Raw genomic sequence first — 24,963 nt, forward strand, 5'->3', positions numbered from 1 at the left:
AGCACAATGCCTATGTGGGGGCTAAAATATATTAATGCTTTTCCTCCCACCTTTTAAGTTCTTCTGGCTTAGCCAATTTCCAAATCAACAGAGGGAAGATTAACAGGAGAAAAATCAAAGTTTAATACATGCACATGGGGAATTCACCTAGACAAGATCATTCCATGAGGCAACATTGGGTATATGACTTTTTTTTTGGAGAAAATGGGCAATATACGGGTAGTTGAGGAAGAGCAGAACACACATGGCAGGCAAATCCTGGCGAGGCGACTCAGAAACAATGGAATGCAGGGGAAATCTAGTTAGCAGGCATCTTTCTGCCTGGAGCCCTCTTACTTGTCATACTTATTCAAATTAGGCTAAGCAGCATCCTAAGATTTCCTTCCTGAAGCGGGTTTTTCTGTCTGAATCTTTTGGTTAGAGAAGGGTGGAGGGTCAAAGCTTCTTTCTGAGTTTTTTTTGTTTCTTAATAAACAACATAAAATCAATGTCCCAAAAAGCAGCTTCAGGGTGGCAGAATTTTGGTCCTTTACCTGGTATTTACTCAATGATAGATAGATCTTCAATATATGAATGAAGATATCTCATGGTTAGTTAACAGTGGAATGCAAAGGAGGACAGATTTCCCAAAGGGCCAGGAACCAATGATCTTTCTACTACACTTCGCTACTTTTCTATTTTCATTTCATTTTCACTTCATGAATGAATTATCAAGTTATTTTTAAAGAGGACATTTTCAGAAGCTGTCAACAACAAAAAATCTTAATTGATATGACAGTATAAAATCCTTACCCCATGAATAGGCAGTGCAGAATATAATTTCTCAAAGAGCTATTAGCATCTTTCTTCTAAAAACTAAAAAAAGCTTCCTTTAGACTTCCTTAGTAATTTGACTTACGATTTATATGCTTTTGATCCAGAGTGACACTCAGAACCTGGATATTCCATACGGAAATTGCTGAAGTAGAGGAAAGATAACCTAAATTTGCTTTTGATGTCAATCATGGGGTATGAAGCAAATTTTCCATGTGCTAGAAAAATTTTGTTGAAAGGCAGTTATTTCATTCATTCTTGAATAATACTGATTTATTCTGTTTATAGATGTCTTGCTAGCTTCAAACAATACATCAGATGTAGAAAACTTCTTAGTACACAGAAAAGTATGGAATTATGAATATGAAAAAATAGATATGGGAAATAGAAGTTCATCCTTTTCACAGGGGATAATTATTTCCCAAAGACAAATGACTCTAGTGCCTTTATTGATCTAGATTTCTTTATAGCAACCATATAATACGTTTTCGGAGCAGAAGAGAAACTTAAGAGACCCTTCTAATGTGCCTGAGGAAAGTAAAGTCCAAATAAAAAACATAATTTTTCAAAGAATTTTCCTGACCAATTTGGAACCAAAATCAAGATCTCCTGGGTGGGGATACAATGTCACACTGCTTTTGTGATGGACAGGCATTCATTGATTCTATCAGACTTTCACTTCATTGGACAAATGCTACTGGTTGAAATGCTTTTAGCTGATATTACAATTTTTTTTAATTTAATAAATCTTTATTGTTCAGATTATTACAATTGTTCCTCTTTTTCCCCCATAGCTCCCCTCCACCCGGTTCCCACCCCACCCTCTGCCCTTACCTCCCCTCCACTGTCCTCATCCATAGGTGTATGACCTTTGTCCAGTCTCTTCCCGCACCCCCCACACTCCTTTCCCCCCGAGAATTGTCAGTCCACTCCTGTTCTATGCCTCTGATTCTATTATATTCACCAGTTTATTCTGTTCATCAGATTTTTTATTCACCTGATTTTTAGATTCACTTGTTGATAGGTATGTATTTGTTGTTCATAATTCTTATCTTTATTTTTTCTTCTTCTTCCTCTTCTTAAAGAATACCTTTCATTATTTCATATAATACTGCTTTGGTGGTGATGAACTCCTTTAGCTTTTTCTTATCTGTGAAGCTCTTTATCTGACCTTCTATTCTGAATGATAGCTTTGCTGGGTAGAGCAATCTTGGTTGTAGGTTCTTGCTATTCATCACTTTGAATATTTCTTGCCACTCCCTTCTGGCCTGCATAGTTTCTGTTGAGAAATCAGCTGACAATCGTATGGGTGCTCCCTTGTAGGTAATTAACTGTTTTTCTCTTGCTGCTTTTAATATTCACTCTTTGTCTTTTGCTCTTGGCATTTTAATTATGATGTGTCTTGGTGTGGTCCTCTTTGGATTCCTTTTGTTTGGGGTTCTGTGTGCTTCCTGGACTTGTAAGTCTATTTCTTTGACCAGGTGGGGAAAGTTTTCGGTCATTATTTCTTCCAATAGGTTTTTAGTATCTTTCTCTCTCTCTTCTTCTGGCACCCCCATAATTCTGATGTTGGTATGCTTGAAGTTATCCCAGAGGCTTCTTACACTATCTTCAAATTTTTGGATTCTTTTTTCTTTTCTTGTTGAGTGTTTTTTGCTTCTTTGTATTTCAAATCTTTGACTTGATTCTTGTGGTCCTCTAGTCTGCTGTTGGGTCTCTGTATAATATTTTTTATTTCAGTCAGTGTATGTTTAATTTCTAGTTGGTCCTTTTTCATATCCTTGAGGGTCTTGCTAAATTTATCGTCCTTTTCTAGGAAATTCTTGAAAAACCTTATAACCGTGGTTTTGAACTCTATATCCACTCATTTGCTTTCCTCCATTTCTTTCATTTGTGATCTGTTTCTTTGTCTCCACATTTTTGCTGCTTCCCTGAGTTGGTAGAGTAGCTTTGTGTGCTAGGTGTCCTATAGGGCCCAGTGGCTCAGCCTCCTTCAGTTACCTGAGTTGGACACTCTTGGTGCACCCCTTTGTGGACAGTGTGCACAGCCTTGTTGTAGTTAAGTCTTGATTATTGTTGGTATCACTGGGAGGAATTGACCTCCAGGCCAATTGACTGTGAGGATCAGCTGTGTCTACGCTGGGAGAACTTCTGTGCTGGAGACACCCTTATGAGACAAGACTTGCAAAATTGCAAAAGCCTCTGTGCTCAGCTTGGATGGGGCGGAGTCTCAGGGTGGAGCAGACAGCCTTGGCTTTCTGTCAGCCCTGCCCTGTGAGGTCCCTGGGTCTCAGTGTCCCTCGGTAATTGCTGCAAGCAACTCTGAGAGAAAGCCGTCCTCGAGTTTTGCCTGCTGCCAGACAGTCCAGTTTTTCCCCAAATGAGTCTGGGTCCCCAGAGTCTCGCCCGGAACTGGAGTTCAGCGCAGTCAGGAGCTTCCATCCCCCTCCTGCTTGAGAAAGCCAGCTGCGCACTCAGCAGTCAGTCCTCTTTGTGCGGTGCGCACCTCTGGACCTCTTCCTTCTGCAGCTCCCCTGAGTCTCAGTGTGCTTTTCTCTTTTCCTGACAGTCCAGATTCTGCCCCCCTAATGAATCTGGGTTCCCAGAGTCTTGCCCAGAATTGGAGTTCAGCGCAGTCAGGGGCTTCTGTCTCCCTCCCGCTTGAGAAAGCTAGCCACGCACTCATCCGCCAGTCCTCTCCGCGCTTGCGTCCCCCTACCTCTGCCTTTTGCAGCTTCTCTGAGTCTCAATATGCTCTTCTCCTTCCTTCTAGTTGTAGAATTTCCACTCAGCCAGCTCTTCTGTGGTTCTGGATGATGTCTGTTTTGTCTTTTAGTTGTAGTTTTGAAATTGTTGAGCGAGGCAGCAGTTTAGGTGTTTACCTATGCCGCCATCTTTGTTTCTCTTTACAATATTTTTCTTTAGTACATTATATTAAACTAGAGGTCCGGTGCACAAAATTCGTGCACAGAGTGGGGATTCCCTGAACTCAGCCTGCACCCTCTCCAATTGGGGACCCCTTGCGGGATATCCAACTGCCATTTTAGGCCTGATCCCAGTGATCAGGCATAAATCGGCAGTCAGACATCCCTCTCACAATCTGGGACCACTGGCTCCTAACTGCTCACCTGCCTGCCTGATTGCCCCTAACTGCTTCTGCCTGCCAGCCTGATCACCCTTAACTGCCCTCTCCTGCAGGCCTGATGTTGCCCCCAACTGCCCTCCTCTGCTGGTCAATTTGGTTCTGATTGGTCGGTTCCTATGCCAGAGTCAAAAGCTTCACCTCCTAGGCAGCCATTGACTCCCCACAGCACCCAGATTTGGTTCTCATTGTTCATTTCCTATGCCAGCCAGCGTCAAAAGCTCCGCCTCCTAGCAGCCATTGGTTCCCATAGCACCCACTTTTGGTTCTCATTGGTCAGTTCCTATGCCAGTCAGCATCAAAAGCCCCGCCCTCTAGACAGCCATTGGCTCCCCATAGCACCCACCTTTGGTTCTTATTGGTCGGTTCCTATGCCAGTCAGCATCAAAAGCTCCACCTTTTAGGCAGCCATTGGCTCCCCACAGCACCCACCTTTGGTTCTCATTGGTCAGTTCCTATGCTAGTCAGTGTCTGAAGCTCTGCCTCCTAGACAGCCATTGGTTCCCCACAGCACCCACCTTTGTTTCTGATTGGTTGGTTCCTATGCCAGTCATCATTTCCAGGCCTATCTCTGGGCCTGATCAAAGAGGCAGGGCTTAACAGTAGCCCTCCCCCCTCCTCCCCCCCCAGGCAGGGAGAGAAAGAAAAGCCTGGCTGCTGGGCAAGATCAGAAAGAAAGAGGGAGAGAAAGAGAGAGGTAAGTACACTGATCAACAGCTTCCACTGAGGCTGCAGATCAGGCCCTGACTCACTTTCTGGGTCTCAGCCACCTGGGCAGTCAGTATTGGGTTGCCAGGCTGCAGCTGGGCAACCCAGCACTGACTTCTGGATGGTGTGGGTTTGGTCTCAGGCTTGGCCCCTTCCCAAGCCCCAGGCTTTAGGCTTGGGAAGTGCCCCCCCCACCCCCACCCTGCCCCTCCCATCACAGGCTAGACCCATCCGATGGCTGGCTGGGAGTGACCTGGGTGCTGAGGAGGTTCCCGGGACCCAAGTATGTATGCAAATTAACCGCCATCTTTGTTGGGTTCATTTGCATACTCACTCTGATTGGCTGTGGGCGTAGGGAGGTACGGTCAATTTACATGTTTCTTTATTATTAGGTAAGATGTTCTCATATTGTATATGGTCACTTTATTTTAGAGATGATGACTTGTGACTTAGAGAGATTAACCGATTTACTGAAGTTTAAATAGTCCCTTTGTGATAGTACTGAAATAGAACCTAGGGCTTCTGATTTCCCAATCCATGGCTCACTGAGTGTATTAATCTAAGCCTGGACTTGAAAAATTATTACTATTTTTTTTGAGAACTCTTGTAGTAAACCATTTATTTATTCATTTATTCATCAAACATTGATTTTTTCTATTATGGTTCTCAAACTGTGCTTCAAGCTGGGGAATCAGAGATGAATAATCATGAATCTGAGCCTCACAATTTGATAGAGGGAAATAAAGAGTAAATATAGAAAACTTCCAGGTGTTTCAGAAAAAAACTAAGAAAATATTAATCAGAGGCAAGAAGGCTGGTCCAGTCTACCCGAGGATTTGATTAGCAGCTTCATAGAGTAGGTGTTGCGATGTTTTCAAATTGAAAGGTGGGGTAGGTGTTTCCTGGGGGCTAAGAAGTGGGGCAAGGACTCAGGAAAGAGAGAGAGAGGTGGCCTGAGCAAAGATATAAGGTTCTAAAATTTTTTTCTATGACCCAAGTATAGGGTACAACAGAGCACACAGGAAAGGGAGACTGTAATAGTTGGAAATGGGCTGATGGAAGGATGCTTGAGCCATACCCAAGAATTTAAATTTATTCTATGAATAATTATGAGCCAAGAATGGTTTTATACCCTGGGATTAATTTTAGAAAGATCTACCATGGTAGAATGTGAGTGTTTATATGTGTGCAAGAGAATAAGCTAACAAGGAGGGAGACCCATCAGAGATTCATTATGGTTATGCTATGAAAAGATGCTAAGGATGCCCAAGTTAAGTCATTAGAGGTAAAGTTGCAAATGAGGGAGGGAAATTAAGTAAACAGGAAGCAAAATGAGAGGAATTTGGTGAGCAAAGAGATGTGGGGTAGGTGATAGAATTGACATTGAACTGGGAGTTAAGAGAGTTGAAATCTAATTATGGATCTCCCCACCCTTAAGGCTGTGATTTTGAACTAGTGAGTATTCTAGATGTTTTCTAACAATTTCATTTTTGTAAAGTGGCAAAATATGACTTTATTATTTTTAAATTCTCTAAAAGTCAATGATTCTCTCTTAGATGTCTGCATTATATAAATGGATTCAAGGGTTAAGTAAGGTTTTCTTAGACTCCATAATAAGAGGTATGGCTAACATTTACTCTGTTTATCAAATATAAGCATGATTATAAGTGCTGAATCAATTGACCCTTTCATCCCTTTATGATAGGTATTATAATTCCTATTTTACTGATGTGAAGCTGAAGCATAAGAGAGGCAAAATATTTTTTTTTTCAAATTACATCTTTTTTGTTCTTTGAATGCCTTAGTCCATTCAAGCTGCCATCATAAAATACCAAAGACTGAGTGGCCTATTAACAAAAGAAGTTTGTTTCTCATAGTTCTGGGGACTTGAAGTTAAAGATCAGGGTGCCAGCATGGTACAAGAGAGGGCCCTCTTCGGTGCTTCAGACTTCATGTTGTGTCCTCAGATTGCAGAAGGGGTGAGCCTATCCTTGGGGGCCTCTTTTATAAGGACACTAACCCAATTACCTCCTCAAGATCCTACCTTTAATACCATCACCGTGGGCACTTGGTTTCCATCATGAATAATGGGGAGACGCAAACACTCAGACCATAGCACTGTGTAGTTTCCTTAAGAAGCACTTGGACTGTACCTGACTCCTTCCTAGGCCCATTGATAGGAATATTATTGTATATTAGTTAATACTTGCTATTATAACAGATATGCTTCTAAATCTCATTGACCTAACATAGCCTGTTTATTTCTGGCATATATAAAGCCAATTAATGTCAGGGGATGGATCTCTCCTCTACACAGTCATTCAGGATGATTGTGGCTCTTCAAGGTCACTTTTGGCACTGACATGTAACTTAAAGGGGAGGAGAGAGTGGGTGATGGAGTAGGTTTTTAAGGAAGTATAATGTACTTCTGCCCATAGTCTAGTTGTATGCCCAGGGGGAAAGATAAAGGAGACTTAATGAACATGTAGGCACTATCTTGTAAAGCTAGGACTTGAACCTAAACTATCTTGGCTTCAGAATCCTCACCCAAACCACTGTGCTAGGATACCTTTGGTACTTGATTTGTCTCATGGAATCAGCAGTAATTAAACTGTTTGTACATAAAAGAATATGAGGATTATGAGGATGTAGATTGACTTTACAGTGAATGTTATACTGTGTAGTTAAGATTCATGACTTCATACATATAAGAAATATATCCAAAATATAAAATTTATAGACTCCATTTGCAGTTTTTCATTTGGTGCAGTGACTTAATGAAGTTAATTTATGTAAGTCTGAAGTGATTAAAAAAATCTGTTTGACTTTCATTTTCCGAGAGGTCTACTTTATAGTACCCATTTAATGAAACTTAATCATTTCATAAACTCATAGATTTTTAAAAGTAGATGGAATCTTTAAATTCTCTCTATAAATAGACTGATATCTTATTTTGCAAATGAGGAAAAAGACCCAGAGATCCAAATGACTTAAGATTACACTCTTTAGGGACAGAGAACTATGTACTAGGCCCAAATATCCGGTCTTTCTTTTAAATGCTCTTTCTACTCACTGTCATTTTTCTCAATAAGCACTTGGGCTGTACTGCCCTCCTTCCTAGAATCACTTAAAGGAAATTTATTAATCATTAAAGAACACTGTGACTCCTACAGTGTATAGGAAGCAGGGATATTCTGATACTTCACATTTTGTGTGCGTGTGTAATTTGGGATTAAGCAGGACATCTGCTGTTAGCCTTTGACATTAGAAACATTCACAGTAATTTGAGATGGACTTTGGATCATCATTTGAAATGTCAATTTCCACTAGGAGGTTAAAGGAGAAAGTGTGGCTGCTGGTTTGTGAATTTTCTGGGTACTTTGAAGGTGGAAACTTGTCTCTTGCTCTTAAAAGTAAGGGTAAAGAATCCCTTTGCTAATAATTAGCTTTTGTTCATTATAATTTTAATTACAAAAACTTAAATATCCTAGAGAGAGAAACCAAGATGGCGGCATAGGTAAACACCTAAACTGCTGCCTCGCACAACAATTTCAAAACTACAACTAAAAGACAGAACGGACATCATCCAGAACCACAGGAAAGCTGGATGAGTGGAAATTCTACAACTAGAAGGAAAGAGGAAAGCACACGGAGAATCAGAGGAGCTGCAAAGGACTGAGGTTCGGAGACACGTGTGTGGAGAGGAAGGGTGGCTGAGTGCCTGGCTGGCTTTCTCTGGCAGGAGAGGGAAGGAAGCCCCCGACTGCACTAAACCCCAGTTCCGACTGCACTGAACCCCAGTTCTGGGCGAAACCCTGTGGAACCAGGCTCATAAGGGGGGAGTGTGGACTGTCAGGTAGAAAGGCACACGGAGACTTGGAGACTCGGGGAAGCTGCAGCGGGCAGGGGTCTGGAGGCTTGCACGTGCACACAGAAGACTGACTACTGAGGTTGCCCCTAGCTCTACCTAGTGGAAGGGAATTGGAAGCTCCTGACTGCACTGAACCCCAGTTCTGGGCGAGCCTGGGGGAATCTGGACTGTCAGGTGGAAACTCAGGGGAGCCACGGAAGGCAGAGGTCTGGAGGCGCATGCGCAAGGGCAGGGCTGATGGGAAGCCAAGACTGTCTGCTAAGCCCTGAGACTCTGCCCCATCCAAGCTGAGCACAGAGGCCTTTGCAATTTTGCAAGTCTGGTCCTATAAGGCTGTCTCCAGCACGGGTCTCCTGGCATAGACACAACTGATACACATAGCCAGTTGACCTAGAGGTCAATTCCTCCCAGTGATACAAACAACAATCAAGATTTAACTACAACAAGGCTGTACACACAGTCCACAAAGGGGTGCACCAAGAGTGTCCACCTCAGGTGGCTGGGGAGGCTGAGCCACTGGGCCATATAGGAAACCTAGCACACAAAGCTACCCTACCAACTCAGGAAAGCAGTGGAAATGCGGAGACAAAGTAACAGATCACAAATGAAAGAAATGGAGGAAAACAAATGACTGGATATAGAATTCAAAACCACAGTTATAAGGTTTTTCAAGAATTTCCTAGGAAAGCCCAATAAATTTAGTGAGACCCTCGAGGATATGAAAAAGGACCAACTAGAAATTAAACATATACTGACTGAAATAAAAAATATTATACAGAGACCCAACAGCAGACCTGAGGAATGCAAGAATCAAGTCAAAGATTTGAAATACAAAGAAGCAAAAAACACTCAACTGGAAAAGAAAAAAGAAAAAAGAATCCAAAAATTTGAAGATAGTGTAAGAAGTCTCTGGGATAACTTCAAGCATACCAACATCAGAATTATGGGGGTGCCAGAAGAAGAGAGAGAGAGAGATACTGAAAACCTATTTGAAGAAATAATGACCCGAAAACTTCCCCCACCTGGTGAAAGAAATAGACTTACAAGTCCAGGAAGCTCATAGAACCTCAAACAAAAGGAATCCAAAGAGGACCACACCAAGACACATCAATGCCAAGAGCAAAATACAAAGAGAGAATATTAAAAGCAGCAAGAGAAAAACAGTTAGTTACCTACAAGGGAGCACCCATATGATTATCAGCTGATTTCTCAACAGAAACTATGCAGGCCAGAAGGGAGTGGCAAGAAATATTCAAAGTGATGAATAGCAAGAACCTACAACCAAGATTACTCTACCCAGCGAAGTTATCATTCAGAATGGAAGGTCAGATAAAGAGCTTCACAGATAAGAAAAAGCTAAAGGAGTTCATTACCACCAAACCAGTATTACATGAAATGCTGAAAGGTATTCTTTAAGAAGAGGAAGAAGAAAAAGGTAAAGATAAAAATTATGAATAACAAATATATATCTATCAACAAGTGAACCCCAAAATCAAGTGAATTAAAAATCTAAGGAACAGAATAGACTGGTGAATATAATAAAATCAGGGGCATAGAAAGGGAGTGGACTGATAATTCTCAGGGGGAAAGGGGTGTGGGGGGTGCAGGAAGAGACTGGACAAAAATTGTACACCTATGGATGAGGACAGTCAGTGGGAGGTAAGGGCAGAGGGTTGGGTGGGAACCGGGTGGAGGGGAACTATGGGGGGAAAAAAGAGAAACTATTGTAAGAATCTGAACAATAAAGATTTATTAAATTAAAAAAACAAACTTAAATATCCTAGGCAACACATTTTTTGGTGTCACAGAACAGAGACATCACTGAGTTATCTAAGGGGGGGCGGAAAGGGCTCATTAAAAACGATTGTCGGGAAAATTTCAGGAAGACCTCCCCAAGGCAGCTGAAGGAACTACCTACTGTCTTGTCTGTTAACTCTCTGCACCTCTCCTTGTTTACTTCCTCTGAGACTGCATCTCTCATCACCATGAGGTGCACAACATTTTCCATGGGTCATCTGCCTCCTGAGCCAGATGACTTTGGGCTCAAATGCCCATTTCCATGTGGCTATTCTGACTTCTAGTCCACATTTCCAGAGGGATGGATTTGATTGGTCTAGCTCCTCTTTTTCAGATCAGGCCTCCCAAGCAAAAGTTGCTGGGCAGTTTATAAAGAGACCACTGTTGCCTTCCTCAGTATCAGTTCTCACTTAAAAAACGAAGGAGGTACAAGGTGTTCATGTTTAAACTGAGGGCAAATGAATCTAAAATTCTGGAAAGAGCGAATCTTCTGTCCCACCTTTCTCTTAAAATAAACTGAGGACATCACCTGGTTGAGAGTTTGCTTTTGTTAAGAGAGACTGTACTGTTAATTAGGGTTATTCTTTAGTGCCAATCTGTTTTTCCCCAATAATTTTATTTTTTCCACATAAAATTGGAGACATTTCAGAAAACAGGCTTTGCAAAAATGTCACTGGCACTTGGCTATTTCCTGCCCAATCATCCTGACTTCATAAATTATGCAAATTTTTGAAATTTCATTGAACTATTTAAGTGATCATTTCTTTTAATTAGATTGCTTCACCAGGAAGTCTAAAAATGTGCCTTGTTTTCTTCTAATGAATTAAAGTGAGAAATTAGCTGTCTCAAAAAGTTTCTGTTTCAGCACATTTTTCCATTCAAAGTGATTTACAGCAACCTCAATCCACTAACTCGCTTGCATTTTAGATGCTTATTTTGGTGCTAGTAGGTGATACTTTATTTCTGTGTAGAAGAAGGTATAATGCAGACTCTCTGGGGAGCTATTCAAGCTGGGTAAAACTATTAAGTAGGATTGTATGGAGACAAACAAAATTTCAGAATCAATGAGACAAATCAGAATACAAATAAGAACTGAAATTCAGTGGAGAGGAAACCAGATAGGTACAAATTCACAACTTTATGCTAAATTTACTCTCTCTGTAGCTTAAGTGTCAGATTCAATTTTTTTTACATGTATCTTATGTAAACACAGTATATATAGACTTTTTTGTAATATGAAATTAGAACTTTGATAAAATGTAGGTAACTTTTCCTCACAACTGTCTTTGTAGTTTATACATGCTGCATTGTTTTGATATTTATTACTTTAAAAAGTAAAAATCAAGATAATTAACATTTCAGTTGCTAAACAGTTAAAAAGTAGTTTCATCACGTACATGGTCTGATTTAATCTTCATAAGGACTCATGGAGCCATTTTAGACATGAACAAGTTCCTTGAAAGTGAATGGGCTTGTTCCAGTCTTTGCTCAGTAAAGTATAGGTGAAAATAGGCGGGGACTGAGGTATTTCAGCTCCAGAGCCCATGCCCTTTCAAGGCTACCAAGCGTTGCATGTGGGGACAGGGATACCTTCCCTGCATTTCTCCACATCACCTGGATCTGTCCTCTGTAGCACATGTGAAGCTCTATAGAAAAGCCACAAGAGAACAGTGGTCAAGGTCATGGCTTCTGAAAGCAAACTGCTTGGACTCTCCTCTCTGGTTTTGTCCCTTACTAGTTACATTACCTTGGGCAAGTTACTTAACATTTCTGCAGTTCAGTTTCTGCAACCGTAAATTGGGGATAATTATAGCTTCTCCTCTAATGGTTGCTGTGATGATAAAATAGAAAAACGCTTGGCATACAGATAAAATTCAGTAAATGTTAGCAATTACCATTATTCTATACATTGTTTCCAGAGTGAATGAATTATTCTTACATATAGAATGTGATATGCAAAGCTTTGTGCTCTTATTAACCCTAAGGCCAGCAATATCTACTCCAGGTGAATGATTTACATAGCTATTACTCTGTTGTGAACTCATTTTTCATAGCTATGCATTTATAGGTGTTTCACAGGTGATGAATAAAATGTGAACATATTAACACATATGTAAATATAAATGTACACATATAATTATGTATGTATATAATGCTTAAAAATCTCTGCATGCTTACAAATAAAATGCTGTTTAATTCATTTTGCCCCCTTATGGAGAGGTGCCTTTCAATGGGTAAAAAAGGTATTTGGAAAAAAATGCCTTATAGGACTTCATGCCAGAATATACCTTTGCCAAACATTTAGGAATCTTAAGATATGATTTAAGTGGCAGTCTCTTAAGGCCATGTTTCTGGACCATTATACGACTAACGATCCTATTGTTGAAATAAGACGTAAGTTAATAAGCTTGGAAGGCACAATTAGAGCTGGGTAAGACTTGGTATTCCTATTTTTATAAGAATTAAACTGATGTGTCTCTAGTGTCACCTCACAAAATTGGAGGAGGCAACTTTGTGTTTATGCATCACATCCAGACAGGGAAAAACTGCAGACTAGCAACCAGGTGGGTTGTGTTTCTTTTGTTTTTAACTTCAGAATTCTTACATAAAAAATAAAAATCTGTGCCCAACTGGGGTTGCTCAGTGGTTGAACATCGACCCATGAACCAGGAGGTCACAATTCGATTCCTGGTCAGGGCACATGCCCAGGTTTCAGGCTCTGTCCCCAGTAGGGGGCATACAGGAGGCAGCCAATCAATGATTCTCATCATTGATGTTTCTATCTCTCTGAAATCATTTTTTTTAATTATTCTTTTTTCATTTAAATCTTCTCCAGGGGGTCTCGCATCATTTTGTTACGATGCTAACTGATTGCCTGTGAAGCCTGTTTTGTTAATTTGGAAAACCCTAATATTTGATTAGGTTAGTTTAGCATGAGCTCTGTCTGAATCTGTGTAGAGAATTCCAGTAACGGCTTGAATTTCTTACAGTCTCATTAGCCTTTTAAAATAAAACCACAGGCATTAGTTTTACCTTCTTAAATTATTGGTTTACCATCTATTATACCACATACTGAGCAGTTTACATGAAAAATTAGTCTTTGTCCACAAGAATTTGGTTATAAGAAGTACATCAGACAAATGAGAAAACTATATATATTTATATACATGCTATGCTTAGGTGGACTAAGTTCTGCTAGAAGATTCATTTCCCTGTTTTGAGGCATATCTACCAGCAGATATCAAGTAATACTGAACAGTCAATATTCTCCCTACCTAAGCCTTCAAACTCTTTCAGTACAAGATTATCCATCTATCCCTCCATCCATCCTATTTTTAAAAGATTAATTATCGCTCTCTCATTCTCCCACAATAAACTTTACAACTCCAGTTCTAATAAGAACAGCAAATGCTGAGAGAGATTTTTCACAAATCACATTTCTCGCCAGGAAAAAAAAAAACCCTGTGTGCCTGAGTATTTTATTCAGAGACAATGAAAAGAAAGTTTAGGTCAGAAAAGCCTCATGTCTGTCAGGCCTGCTTTTGCTGCCGCCTTCATTATTAATCTCCTAGCATTTAGTCCCACGTTCTGTTTTCCCAGTGCAGCGCCTACCTCATCCTCCTCTTCATTGAACCACGCGGGCACTTCATTTCCGTTCTCCTCAGAGAAGAAAGAAGCACACTTTCTTTACCAGAGCTCTGACATGCCCAACTTAGCCCATGTAATTATCCAACTATGGAACAATTCATTACAATCCTTTGAATCACATAAATATCTAAACAAGTTGTGTGTGTTCCATCTAGTTGTGTGTGTTCCATATTTATTCTGCATTGACTTAATTAAGGTAAATGATCCAGGTTTTGAGATATCATACTTAACTGAATTATCCTCCAACTAATGCATTTAGGAAAATATAATGAACCTCCCAGGAGAAAGTGCTACTGAGGCTTAAGTTTTGGAGCCGTAATAAAAAACCTCCAAATTTTAGAGGCTTATAACAATTGAAGGTTTATTTCTCAGGCATAGGTGCATCTTGGTGGGGACTCAGCTTGATCAAGTCTCTACTACCAAGAACACAATTGGTTTCTCTGGCTGGTAGGGAGAAATGTGGTGAATTACACACTCGCTCTTTATTTTTAATTTATTTTTCAATTACAATTGACATACAATATTATATTAGTTTCAGTGTGCAACCCAGTGACTAGACATTTATATCACTTACAAAGTGATTCCCCAATAAGTCTAGTACCCATCTGACACCATACATAGTTATTATATTATTGAGTATATTTCCTATGCTGTACTATACATTCCTGTGACTATTTTGTAACTACCAATTTGTACTTCTTAACCCCTTCACCTTTTACACCCATCCCATCTGGCAATCAGCAATTTGATCTCTGTAACTATGAATTTGTTCGTTTTGTTTCTTCATTTATTTTTTTAGATTCCACATATAAGTTAAATCATATGGTGTTTTTTTTCTGCCTGACTTTAACTTAGCACAATTAACTCTAGGTCCATCCAGGTTGTTGTAAAGGTAACATTTCATTCTTTTTATGACTGAGTCATATTCCATTGTACAATGTACCACACTTTCTTTATCCATTTGTCTATAGATGGACACTTGGGTTGCTTCCAATATCTTGGCTATTGTGAATAATGCTGCAATAAACATAGGAGTATGTATATATTTTCAAATTAGTGTTTTGGATTTGTTAGAGAACTCTCTAGAAGTGGGATTGCTGGGTCATATGATAGTTACATTTTTAATTTTTTGAGGACCCTCCATATTGTTGTATTGTGACTGCATCAATTTACAAACCCACCAACAATGCATGAGGATTCCCTTTTCTCTATATGCTTGCCAACACTTGTTGTATGTTGATGATAGCCCTCTTAGGGGTGTGAGGTGAAATGTCATTATGGTTTTGATTTGTATTTATTTGATGATTAGTGATGTTGAGCATATTTTCATGTCTATTGGCCATCTGTATGTCTTCTTTGAAGAAATGTCTATTTATGTCCTCTGCCCATTTTTTTATTCAGATTGTTTGGGTTTTATTTAGTGTTAAGTTGTATGAGTTTCTTATATATTTTGGATAGTAAGCCCTTATCAGATGTATCATTGGTGAATATGTTCTCCCATTGAGTGAGTTGGCTTTTCATTTTGTTGATAGTTTCCTTCACTGTGCAAAAACTTTTGTTTGGTGTAGTCCTATTTGTTTACTTTTCTTTTGTTTCCCTTGCCTGAAGAGACATGTCCAAAAAATATTGCTGAGTGATGTCAAAGAATTTACTGCCTATGTTTTCTTCTAGGAGTTTATAGTTGAAGGTCTTGCACTTAAGCATTTAATCCACTTTAGGTTTATTTTTGTATGTAATATAAAAAATGCTATAGTTCTATTTCAGGTTTATTTTTGTATATAATATAAAAAATGCTATAGTTTCATTTTTTTATGTGTCTGTCCAGTTTTCTTAACACCATTTATTGGAGAGACTGTCTTTAATCCATTGTGTAGTCTTGCCTCCTTTGTCATAGATTAGTTATCCACATAGACTGCTATCCTTTCCCTTTTCTCATAAGTGACTCATATTATTTAACTTCCATTTCATTGGCCTAAACAAGTCACATCACTGCATCTAAATTTAATTGGGTGAAGAAATATAATACTACCACATCCCAGAAAGGAGAGAACCAGAAATATTTGGTGAACAGCACTAATGACTACCACACTGATTTTATCCTCTTATTTTTCTTGTCAAAGTCAAACTTTTGATATTGGCATTTGGGGAAAAAAAATCAGATTAAGGGTCTTTTTCTATGTATGATAAAACCTTCCTCATAACAAAGTTGGTAAAATGGCCTTGGTGCTGAAATTATGCCTTTTTTTCTCGGGGGAGAGGTTGGTGGAACCTACTGTGTGCTCCTGGCTGCCTAGTCTGGGGAAGACCACAGAGCCCTAGCCACCATCCAACTTTTTCTGAAACTGTCTCAGCTCAGCACTCTGCCTACAGCTTCACTATCTGAAGAATCCTAATAATACCTTATCTCTAACCTGGCTTCCATTCAAAGAGTTGCAGGATTAATTGTCTCATGATTAACGTCTCTGTTTTCCTATATCACTATAAAAATTCCAAGCATACCAAATAATCTGATATCACAGAGATGTTTATCTTAATTCTGCTCAGTATTCCACCCCTTCTTCCATCCACTGTGCCATGTGCACTTCACAGGGTGCATCAGCCAACTTCCTGCCAGATGATCTACTGCCCTTTATAGGTAAACTTGCTTTCCTCTTTTTGAGATATTTACTTCATATACTAATACTATTTTTTATTCTGAAACATCTCTCATATTTCATAGAAAAACTAGATAAAATCATATAAGAAACTGCCTCATCTTCTCACCACCTAATCCACTCACTCACACTTACCTGCTTCAGTCAAATGAATTGTGTCCCCACATCAATCTAATGCCAACCTCTCTGGTGCCCTGAATCTCAATTCCTTTTTCCTTCTCAAGAACTTTCTTTTTCAATTATCCATTTTTCTCTCCGATATTGACTGATTTCTGTACCAGATCATTCCAGCAAGTAAGCATGCTTTTATGGTATCTGTTTCCTTCTTTCTTTCACAGAAAAACTCCATGAAAGAAATTTTTATAATTGTATAGTTTTACATCTTATTCTGTATGAAACATACTTCAATCATGCTTTATTAGGCCATTAAAATGATTTTTTTAAAATATATTTTATTGATTTTTTACAGAGAGGAAGGAAGAGGGATAGATAGTCAGAAACATCGATGAGAGAGAAACATCGATCAGCTGCCTCCTGCACACCTCCTACTGGGGATGTGCCCGCAACCAAGTTACATGCCCTTGACCGGAATCGAACCTGGGACCTTTCAGTCTGCAGGCTGATGCTCTATCCACTGAGCCAAACCGGTTTTGGCTAAAATGATTTTTATTAAGTTGAAATGCTAACAATGCTAACAGAGTGCCGATGATGAGTCGGGAAGTGTTCTAAATACTTTATACATGATAAATCATTTAATTCCCAAACAAGCCATATGAAGATTATGCTATTAACATCTCTGTTCTAGACATAAAAGACTGCTACTCAGAGATATTAGGTAACTTGCCCAAAATCACGCAGCTGCTAGGAGTAGCTTAGATTTGAACCCAGAAACTTTGGTTTTAACCACTACATCATATTACTTTTTTAAGGGACAATTATTCTTTTAATTTATTGAACCTTTCAGTAGCTTTTGACATAGCTGATCAATCCCTTCTTCTTGAAAACATTTTATTCTTTGGGTTCTATGTCTTTATTTGGGTTCTTTTTTCTCGCACCCTATATGTTGGCCCTTATCAGTCTTTTTTTTTTTTTTTTTTTTCTGTTTTCTTCATTGCAAGTCTATATTTTGGACATTTCCCCCTTCTTTGTTGGTAGCCTTTCCATGGTAATTTGGTTCAAATCTCTTGAGTGTGAATCTGGAGCCCATATTTTTTCCCGAAGCTCTATTTCATAAATGATGCCTGATTTACTGTATATCTCTACTTGAGTATCTTATAAGGATCTCACATTTAACAGAGAAAAAGAGAACTATAGACATTCTAGCCCAACCCATCTTTTGCCAAATTCTCCTTTCCTCAAGACTTTATCTACCAACACCACCAACCTCAGGACAAATTTAAGAGTAATCCTTAATTCCTTTTTCCCTCACAGCTGACATTCTACCCATTAGCAAGTCAAACCAACCCTGCGCTGAAATACCCCTAACCTGCTACTTTCCCACAAGTTTACTGCTGTTAGTATAGTCTTAGTTCCATCCTTTATCACTTACACTTCTGCAGTCTCTTCGTAATTGGTTTCCCTGATTCCACTCTTGCTTTTCCCCCCCAGTCCTTTCTCTAAAGAGCAGCCTGAGAAAATGTCTAAAGTGTTAGTGAGATCATACCATTTCTACCCAAAGACTTTCCCTTGCAATGAAAATCAAGTCCCATCTCCTTACTGTGGCATACCAGACCCTACATGATCTTCCCATGTTTCGGACACCTTTCCCTTGACTTCTCAATTGTTCCACCACACTGGTCATCCTGCTGTCCTGAGAACACACCATGCTTTTCCCCATTTGGTACCTTGTCATTGCTGCTCTTTCTCTTTGGAATGCTCTTCCTTAGATCTTCATTATGGGTGCTTCCTTCTCTTCACTCAGGTCATTATTCAGGTACCTCCTTAGAGAGGTCTTCCTTGAGACTCTTGCAAAAATATACATTCTCTCCGTCCTTAATTACTCTCAAAAATATACTGCATTTCCTTCAAAGCACTTACAAATCTAATATTGTCCTATGGAATCGTTAACTTAGGCATTATTATTTGTTTTCTCCAGAGGAATATGAGCTCTTTAAGGGCATGGTTTATGCCCCTCTTATTCACTGCTGCAATCCTGCAACCATAGAACCATGCCTGATGTGTGGTATTGACTCAATTAAAATGTGACTAAGTATAGTGTAGAAAGCAGTATGATGGCTTGTATAACACAAAACATTCAATAAATTAAAACAAATGGAATCATCCTTAGCTAAGAAAGTATGTTCCAGAAGTAGATAGAGAAGTCTTGGGGAAAGGAGAATTTGGCAAAAAATAGGTTGGGCTAGAATGTCTATAGTTCTCTTTTTTCTCTAAATGTGAACTCCTTATAAGACACTTAAGTAGAGATACAAATCAGGCAGCACCACTTATGAAATAGAGCTTAGGGAAGAAATCTGAGCTGTAGATTCACACTTAAGAGACCTAAACCAATAGGTACAAGTCATAGAATGAACGAAATTATCATGGGAAGGCTACCAACAAAGCATGAGGAATAGAAGTCTTGCTCTTAAGTTTTTAGCTTTGCTAGGGATAGCTTTGTGACTTTGGAAATGGTATTTGCTTCTTAAAAGCTCTTTTGAGAATTACGTGTCAAAGCTGTATGCCATACTTGAGCTTCTTGATCTCTCATGGAGGTATGAGGTGGATAATATGTGTGATTTCCTTTTTCTCACAAGAAAAATCTAAACAAGTTATCTAACCTGAGTTACTGCACAGTGGTTCCTCATCTCCCAGGGAAGATTAATGTTATAAATGCATAATGTGCTCTTCTCAATATGTTTATAACATTAAAGAACTTTAGATCTCTACTTTTTCTATGTAATTTTATTTTATAGCAATCACAGTTTTAAAACTTCTGAAAGTATAGTATTTCAATAGATGTTGGATTCTAAGCTATTTTTGTTTTTAGCAGGTGAAACTTTTGCTTTATCATGTTACAGTAGGATTAATAGAACCTTATCGTAATGTGATGTCAGATCCCAAAATTTCACCTTCATAGCCTTACTGCAAGGTGGATGGAATGGGTAGGGGACCTCACAGCTTTTTGGACTGGGTTTCTAGGCTAGATATAAACCCACCCAAGCTCTGGCTGTACTTGGTGCCTTTTGGTGGCAGTTGTCCCCGCAAGCAAAATTGGAAGGAATGATTTTTGGGTTCTGAAACTGGCTGGAACTTTTGGGACAATAATAGCAATTTCAAGAATCAGCCAATTAATTCATTTCTAGAGAAACTGTGCAGATGAATAGTAAGGAGGGGGAAATCTTCCCTTCATCATCGCTTCTTGAAAATTGTTATTCTGCCTGACCTTACACTCACCCCCAGAAGAACATAACCTTTATATTAACCATCAGCAACACTGTAGCATATTTGTCCAGGGGTTTACCTTACTTTAACACGTTGAACAAAAAGGTGTAAAAAGAAGCCACATGCAACTAAATATGTTTTTGATGGCAGTATATATTGCTCCTGTATTTCAGGCAGTTCTAACGGCTTATTTTAATCTAGTCACCAATTATTCCTGCTTCACCAAGCATTTACTGGCAGAAATGGTCCTGCCACATTTAGAAAAGAAATCAACTCCCATTATGGAGTCAGCATCATTGTAGTTCTAGTTTCATGCCTGGTGGGTCCCCTATAGAGCTATATGTAATGCACTGCTAATTAAAAAGAGGAAGGAAGTGTCCAAAGCTTTCTTAATGTCTCATCTTTTGTTTTTGTTTGTACAGCTCACCATGTTAAAACGGGCACTTGCGAGGTGGTGGCACTCCACAGATGCTGTAATAAGAACAAGATAGAAGAACGGTCACAAACGGTCAAGTGCTCCTGCTTCCCCGGGCAGGTGGCAGGCACCACGCGAGCTGCTCCATCTTGTGTGGATGGTGAGACTTTTACATTGCTCGTTGCGGTAGTGTAGCTGGGGACTGCTTAGAAATGGAACCCCAGTGTAATGCTGTGGACGGGACCAATTCTGAGGGACCACATTATGTGGTTGATATGAGGTTATTTGTAAGGCATTTTGAAATCCAAAATCCTTTGGAAGAAGGCCTAAGGACTTACCCAGTTTCATACTAAACGGCATTATAATGGGGTTCCAACAAATTCAAGTGCTTCTTTGACGCCATGAAATACTGATTTACCAGCTGAGGGTGTGTGTGTGTAAATTAATTGGGAAAGAAGAGATGAAAACAGATGATTAAATAGTATGAATTTCTAAGCCCATGGATGGTTCTTGAGAATGAAAAATGAACATCATGCACATAAGAGAATATTTAGTTGTGGATAGAATTTACATAAAATGTTGGTTATTATAAAGATGCATCAGAATACTCATTTCTTTATTTGATTATTTACCTAATTAGAATAGGATATTCAGCCATTTAATTGATGTTACCATAAATAATAATTTAAGTGCTCATATTAGCATGGTCCATATCTTGTGAAGATGGCTACTGCCCACAGTAAAAAGAAATTTAAAAAATTGCATTAACTCTAATGCCCTCTGATTTTCAGCCTACTGTGGGAAATACAACATTTACTCTAAAATGTTGACTCTAAATTGGTCAGGGGCTTATTTGCTTATCTGTTTATGTAAACCAGTTATTGCATACATACTATTAGTTTCTTTCAAATATCTCAGTTTTCATGAAGCCTATATATTCCCATGAAAAATCATTCAACAATGTGCTTATTGTGTATTGTACGTTTAATGATTCAAAGGGGTAAGTCTCATGTAAAGTATTCTTACCATAATAAAGTAAAATTAAAATAATTATTCTACTCTGAAAATCTAGATTTAGCCCTTTTGGGGGAAAAAAAAGGCAGGCCCTAAAACACAGTCTATCCAGTGATAGGAAAAATTGATGGCTTTTTCTTTAAATGTGCACCCAGAGAATGAACAAAACCAATGGAAAACATTGCATCAATTTTCTATCTCCTGTAGCTTCCATAGTGGAACAGAAATGGTGGTGTCATATGCAGCCATGTCTTGAGGGAGAGGAGTGTAAAGTTCTTCCTGATAGGAAAGGATGGAGCTGCTCCTCTGGGAATAAAGTGAAAACAACTCGGGTAAGTGGACAACCAGCTTGGGAAAGTAAAATGTCTCTGAATTAACAAAGCGTACACAGTGATATCTTTCAGTGTTGGTTGGAAAATGAGAGAGTATAGTTTTCCATAGTATGTTTTTCCCCATTTTCTCCCTAATTCATTTTTCATAGCACATTTTTTATTTCATTCAGAATAACATCTCTAGATTGCCATCAGCTGTTGTGTTATCTAATAAACAAATATTGTTTGTTCCCTCATGAGATACTGACAGTAATGTGAAACCCCCCAAGGGTGCATATTAAAAATGCTGGGAAGATGACCCCAACCCCTTATGCTGCTCATGGATAGAATTCTGAATAGATTCTCAAAAAAAAAAAAAGAAAAGAAAAGAAAAGAAAATATTTTATTTTATAATAGAGCCCCAGTGCATGGATTAGTGCACTGGTGAGGTCCCTTGACCTGGTCTGTGTGGATTGGGCCAAAATCAGCTCTCTGACATCCCCAGAGGGATCCTGGATTGCGAGAGGGCACAAGCCAGGCTGAGGGACCCCACTGGTGCACGATCGGGGCCGGGGAGGGACTGCGGGAGGGCTCCAGGGCATGTCCGGCCTGTCTCACCCAGTCCCGATCAGCTGGACCCCAGCAGCAAGCTAAACTACCGGTCTGAGCATCTGCCCCCTGGTGGTCAGTGCACATCATAGTGACTGGTCAACAAATGGTCAGGCACTTAGCATATTAGGCTTTTATTATATAGGATGTGACAATAAAATTTGCCAACTGAGATTCTTGCATTTTTATGAAAGTAATTATTTTGATCTCCCTGATTTCTGGATCAATAAACAATTTTCTAATATAGTATTAACTTTACATGGGCCTGTTTAATTGTTATCACAAATAGTTTGTTAAGTGCTCAAATTACCACAGTATATTCCATGGGTCAATATGAAGAGAATATTCTTTAGACAACGATATACTTCCACTTGCAATGCTGACTTCTGGGAAATGGGAGAGAAGTGAAAAAAAGTGTTATTCTTTGATCTTCTAATTAGCTCAATGGATGTTCTGGACTGGCAGATTTTAAATATTTTCTTTGTAGATTCAGCTGTGAAAGTTCTGTCTTGTTTTGCTGAGGGGAAAGTAGACAATTGAATAGAATTGAATCATTGTACAAGGGAATGTTTTATAAAAAAACAGAACATAACCCTGACCTCTTGGCTAAGTGGTTGAGCATTGACCCATTCACCAGGAGGTTGCCAGTTCAATTCCTGGTCAGAACATATGCCTGGGTTGCAGGCTCAATCCCCAGCAGGGGGCATGCAGGAGACAGCTGATCTATGATGTTTTTCTCTCATCAATGTTTCTACCTCTCCTTCTTCCTTCCTCTCTAAAATAAAATTTTTAAAATTGAAAAACAAACAATAAACAAAATAACATAAAAAAACTAGATGCTGGTAATTGACAATAACAGTTTTTATAAATCTGTCTGGGAGAAGTGTCACGCACCTCCTTCTGGGGCCAGAAAAGCAACTAAATCAGAGAACATCCACCCAGAATTAACAAATTAGACACAGCTGAGGAGACAATTTTCAATAAGGAAGGTCAGAGGATGCCTAGAGAATGCCACTTGCCAGCCATTACCTGGGTGGAACCACCACTGTTCCCTGGCAGTGAGTGGTGCAGTACCTCCTGGCAGGATCCCAAATGTCTGCAGTGAGCACTTGCCAGAGTGACCTCCCCACCAGGCCTCCTCACTAGCCTGCTAGGACCCAGCATCCCAGGATCCGTTTCCAGGAACCCGCAGTGAATGCAATCCAGGGGGACTCCTGTGCCCCACATCTGACCAGAGCCACCCAAGCCCCGGGACCTGCTGTCAGGGCGACCCGGGGAAACATAGTGTGTGCCCCACTCTGAGCCACAGAAGAGCACCGACTGTGCAACCCAAAACAACCCATGTCTGCTTCACCCAGGGCCCCAGGCGGGGTGATCCGGAGCAACCCGGTGCATGCCTCACTCAGGGCCACAGGAGAGCTATTACTATGTGACACAGAGCAACCCACGTTCATTCCACCCTGGCCCCTTGGGCAGTCCTGCCGGGGATACCCAGAGTAACCCAGTGTGTGTCTCACTCTGGGTTACAGGAGAGTGAGGACTGTGTGACCCGGAGCAACGTGCCCCCGCTTCACAGCCGGGAGGGGCGAACTGAAACAACAAAGAGCAGGCCTCACTCCAGGCCAAATGAAAGTGAGGACTGTGTGACCCAGTGCAACATGCACCCACTCCACCCCAAGCCCAGGGACTTGCTGGGACAACCTAGAGTAACCCAGCACAGGCCCTACTCTGGGTCACAGAAGAGCTCTGACTGTGCAACCCAGAGCAACCCGTACCCTCTCCACCCCAGCCCCTGGGAAGTCCTTCTAGGGCTACCAGGAGCAACCCAGACCATGCCACACTCTGGGCTACAGGAGAGCACTGCTGGGGTGAACTGGAGCAATCTGGTATGCCCAGCCACAGTACCATGCTGCAAGTGCCCTGCCAGAGGGACCTAGGGCACCACTTTGCCATGGGTGCAGGGGCCACACAGTGAATTGCATGTCAGAGGGCTCGGGGTCCTCACAGGGAGTTACACACCAGAGGAACTGATACTCTGCAGCGGACAACTGAGGGACAAGATCCGTGGGAGAAGGGGATAAAACTCAGAGCAGAGACAATAAAGAGACTCAAGGCAGACCCAGCCTCTGAGCTAATGATTTCTGGACCATTGGCCTGATAGGGTCTTCAACCCCTCAAACCTCCAGCATGGTGCCCAGGGCCAGAAAGAGATAGCAAAATGGGGAGACAGAGAAACAGAGTAATCGCCAGAAAAAGAACTAAATGAAATAGAGGCAAGCAATATGTCAGAAAAAGAATTCAGAGTATGGTTCATAAAGTTCCTAAACCAGCTGGATGAGAAAAACAACATATACACTGAGTGGCCAGATTATTATGATCTCTGAACGCGTAATAATCTGGCCACTCAGGGGGAGGGGACATGGGCGGTTGGCCAGTCTGCCTACTGGTCGAACTCCTGGTCGAGGGGACAATTTGCATATTAGCCTTTTATTATATAGGATATACACTGAGTGGCCAGATTATTATGCGTTCAGAGATCATAATAATCTGGCCACTCAGTGTATAAGAATCAAGAGGAAATGATGAATGATATAGTGGCA

The 24,963-nt window shown here is 40.2% G+C and overlaps 1 protein-coding gene across 4 annotated transcripts in view; it reads left to right on the forward strand.

Annotated features, from left to right (window-relative positions):
• The window catches only part of TAFA2 (TAFA chemokine like family member 2), a 510,824-nt gene that overhangs the window by 437,308 nt on the left and 48,553 nt on the right, over positions 1-24,963 (forward strand). For all 4 annotated transcript variants that reach the window (XM_080658930.1, XM_080658933.1, XM_080658931.1 and 1 more), the window contains exons 3-4: positions 20,437-20,589; positions 21,651-21,775. In XM_080658930.1, the coding sequence (XP_080515056.1) occupies positions 20,437-20,589; positions 21,651-21,775 (278 nt within the window). The remainder of the gene's footprint in view (positions 1-20,436; positions 20,590-21,650; positions 21,776-24,963) is intronic.

The sequence above is a fragment of the Plecotus auritus genome (assembly GCF_963455305.1).
Source record: "Plecotus auritus genome assembly, chromosome: 3".
Classification (NCBI taxonomy): Eukaryota; Metazoa; Chordata; class Mammalia; order Chiroptera; family Vespertilionidae; genus Plecotus; species Plecotus auritus.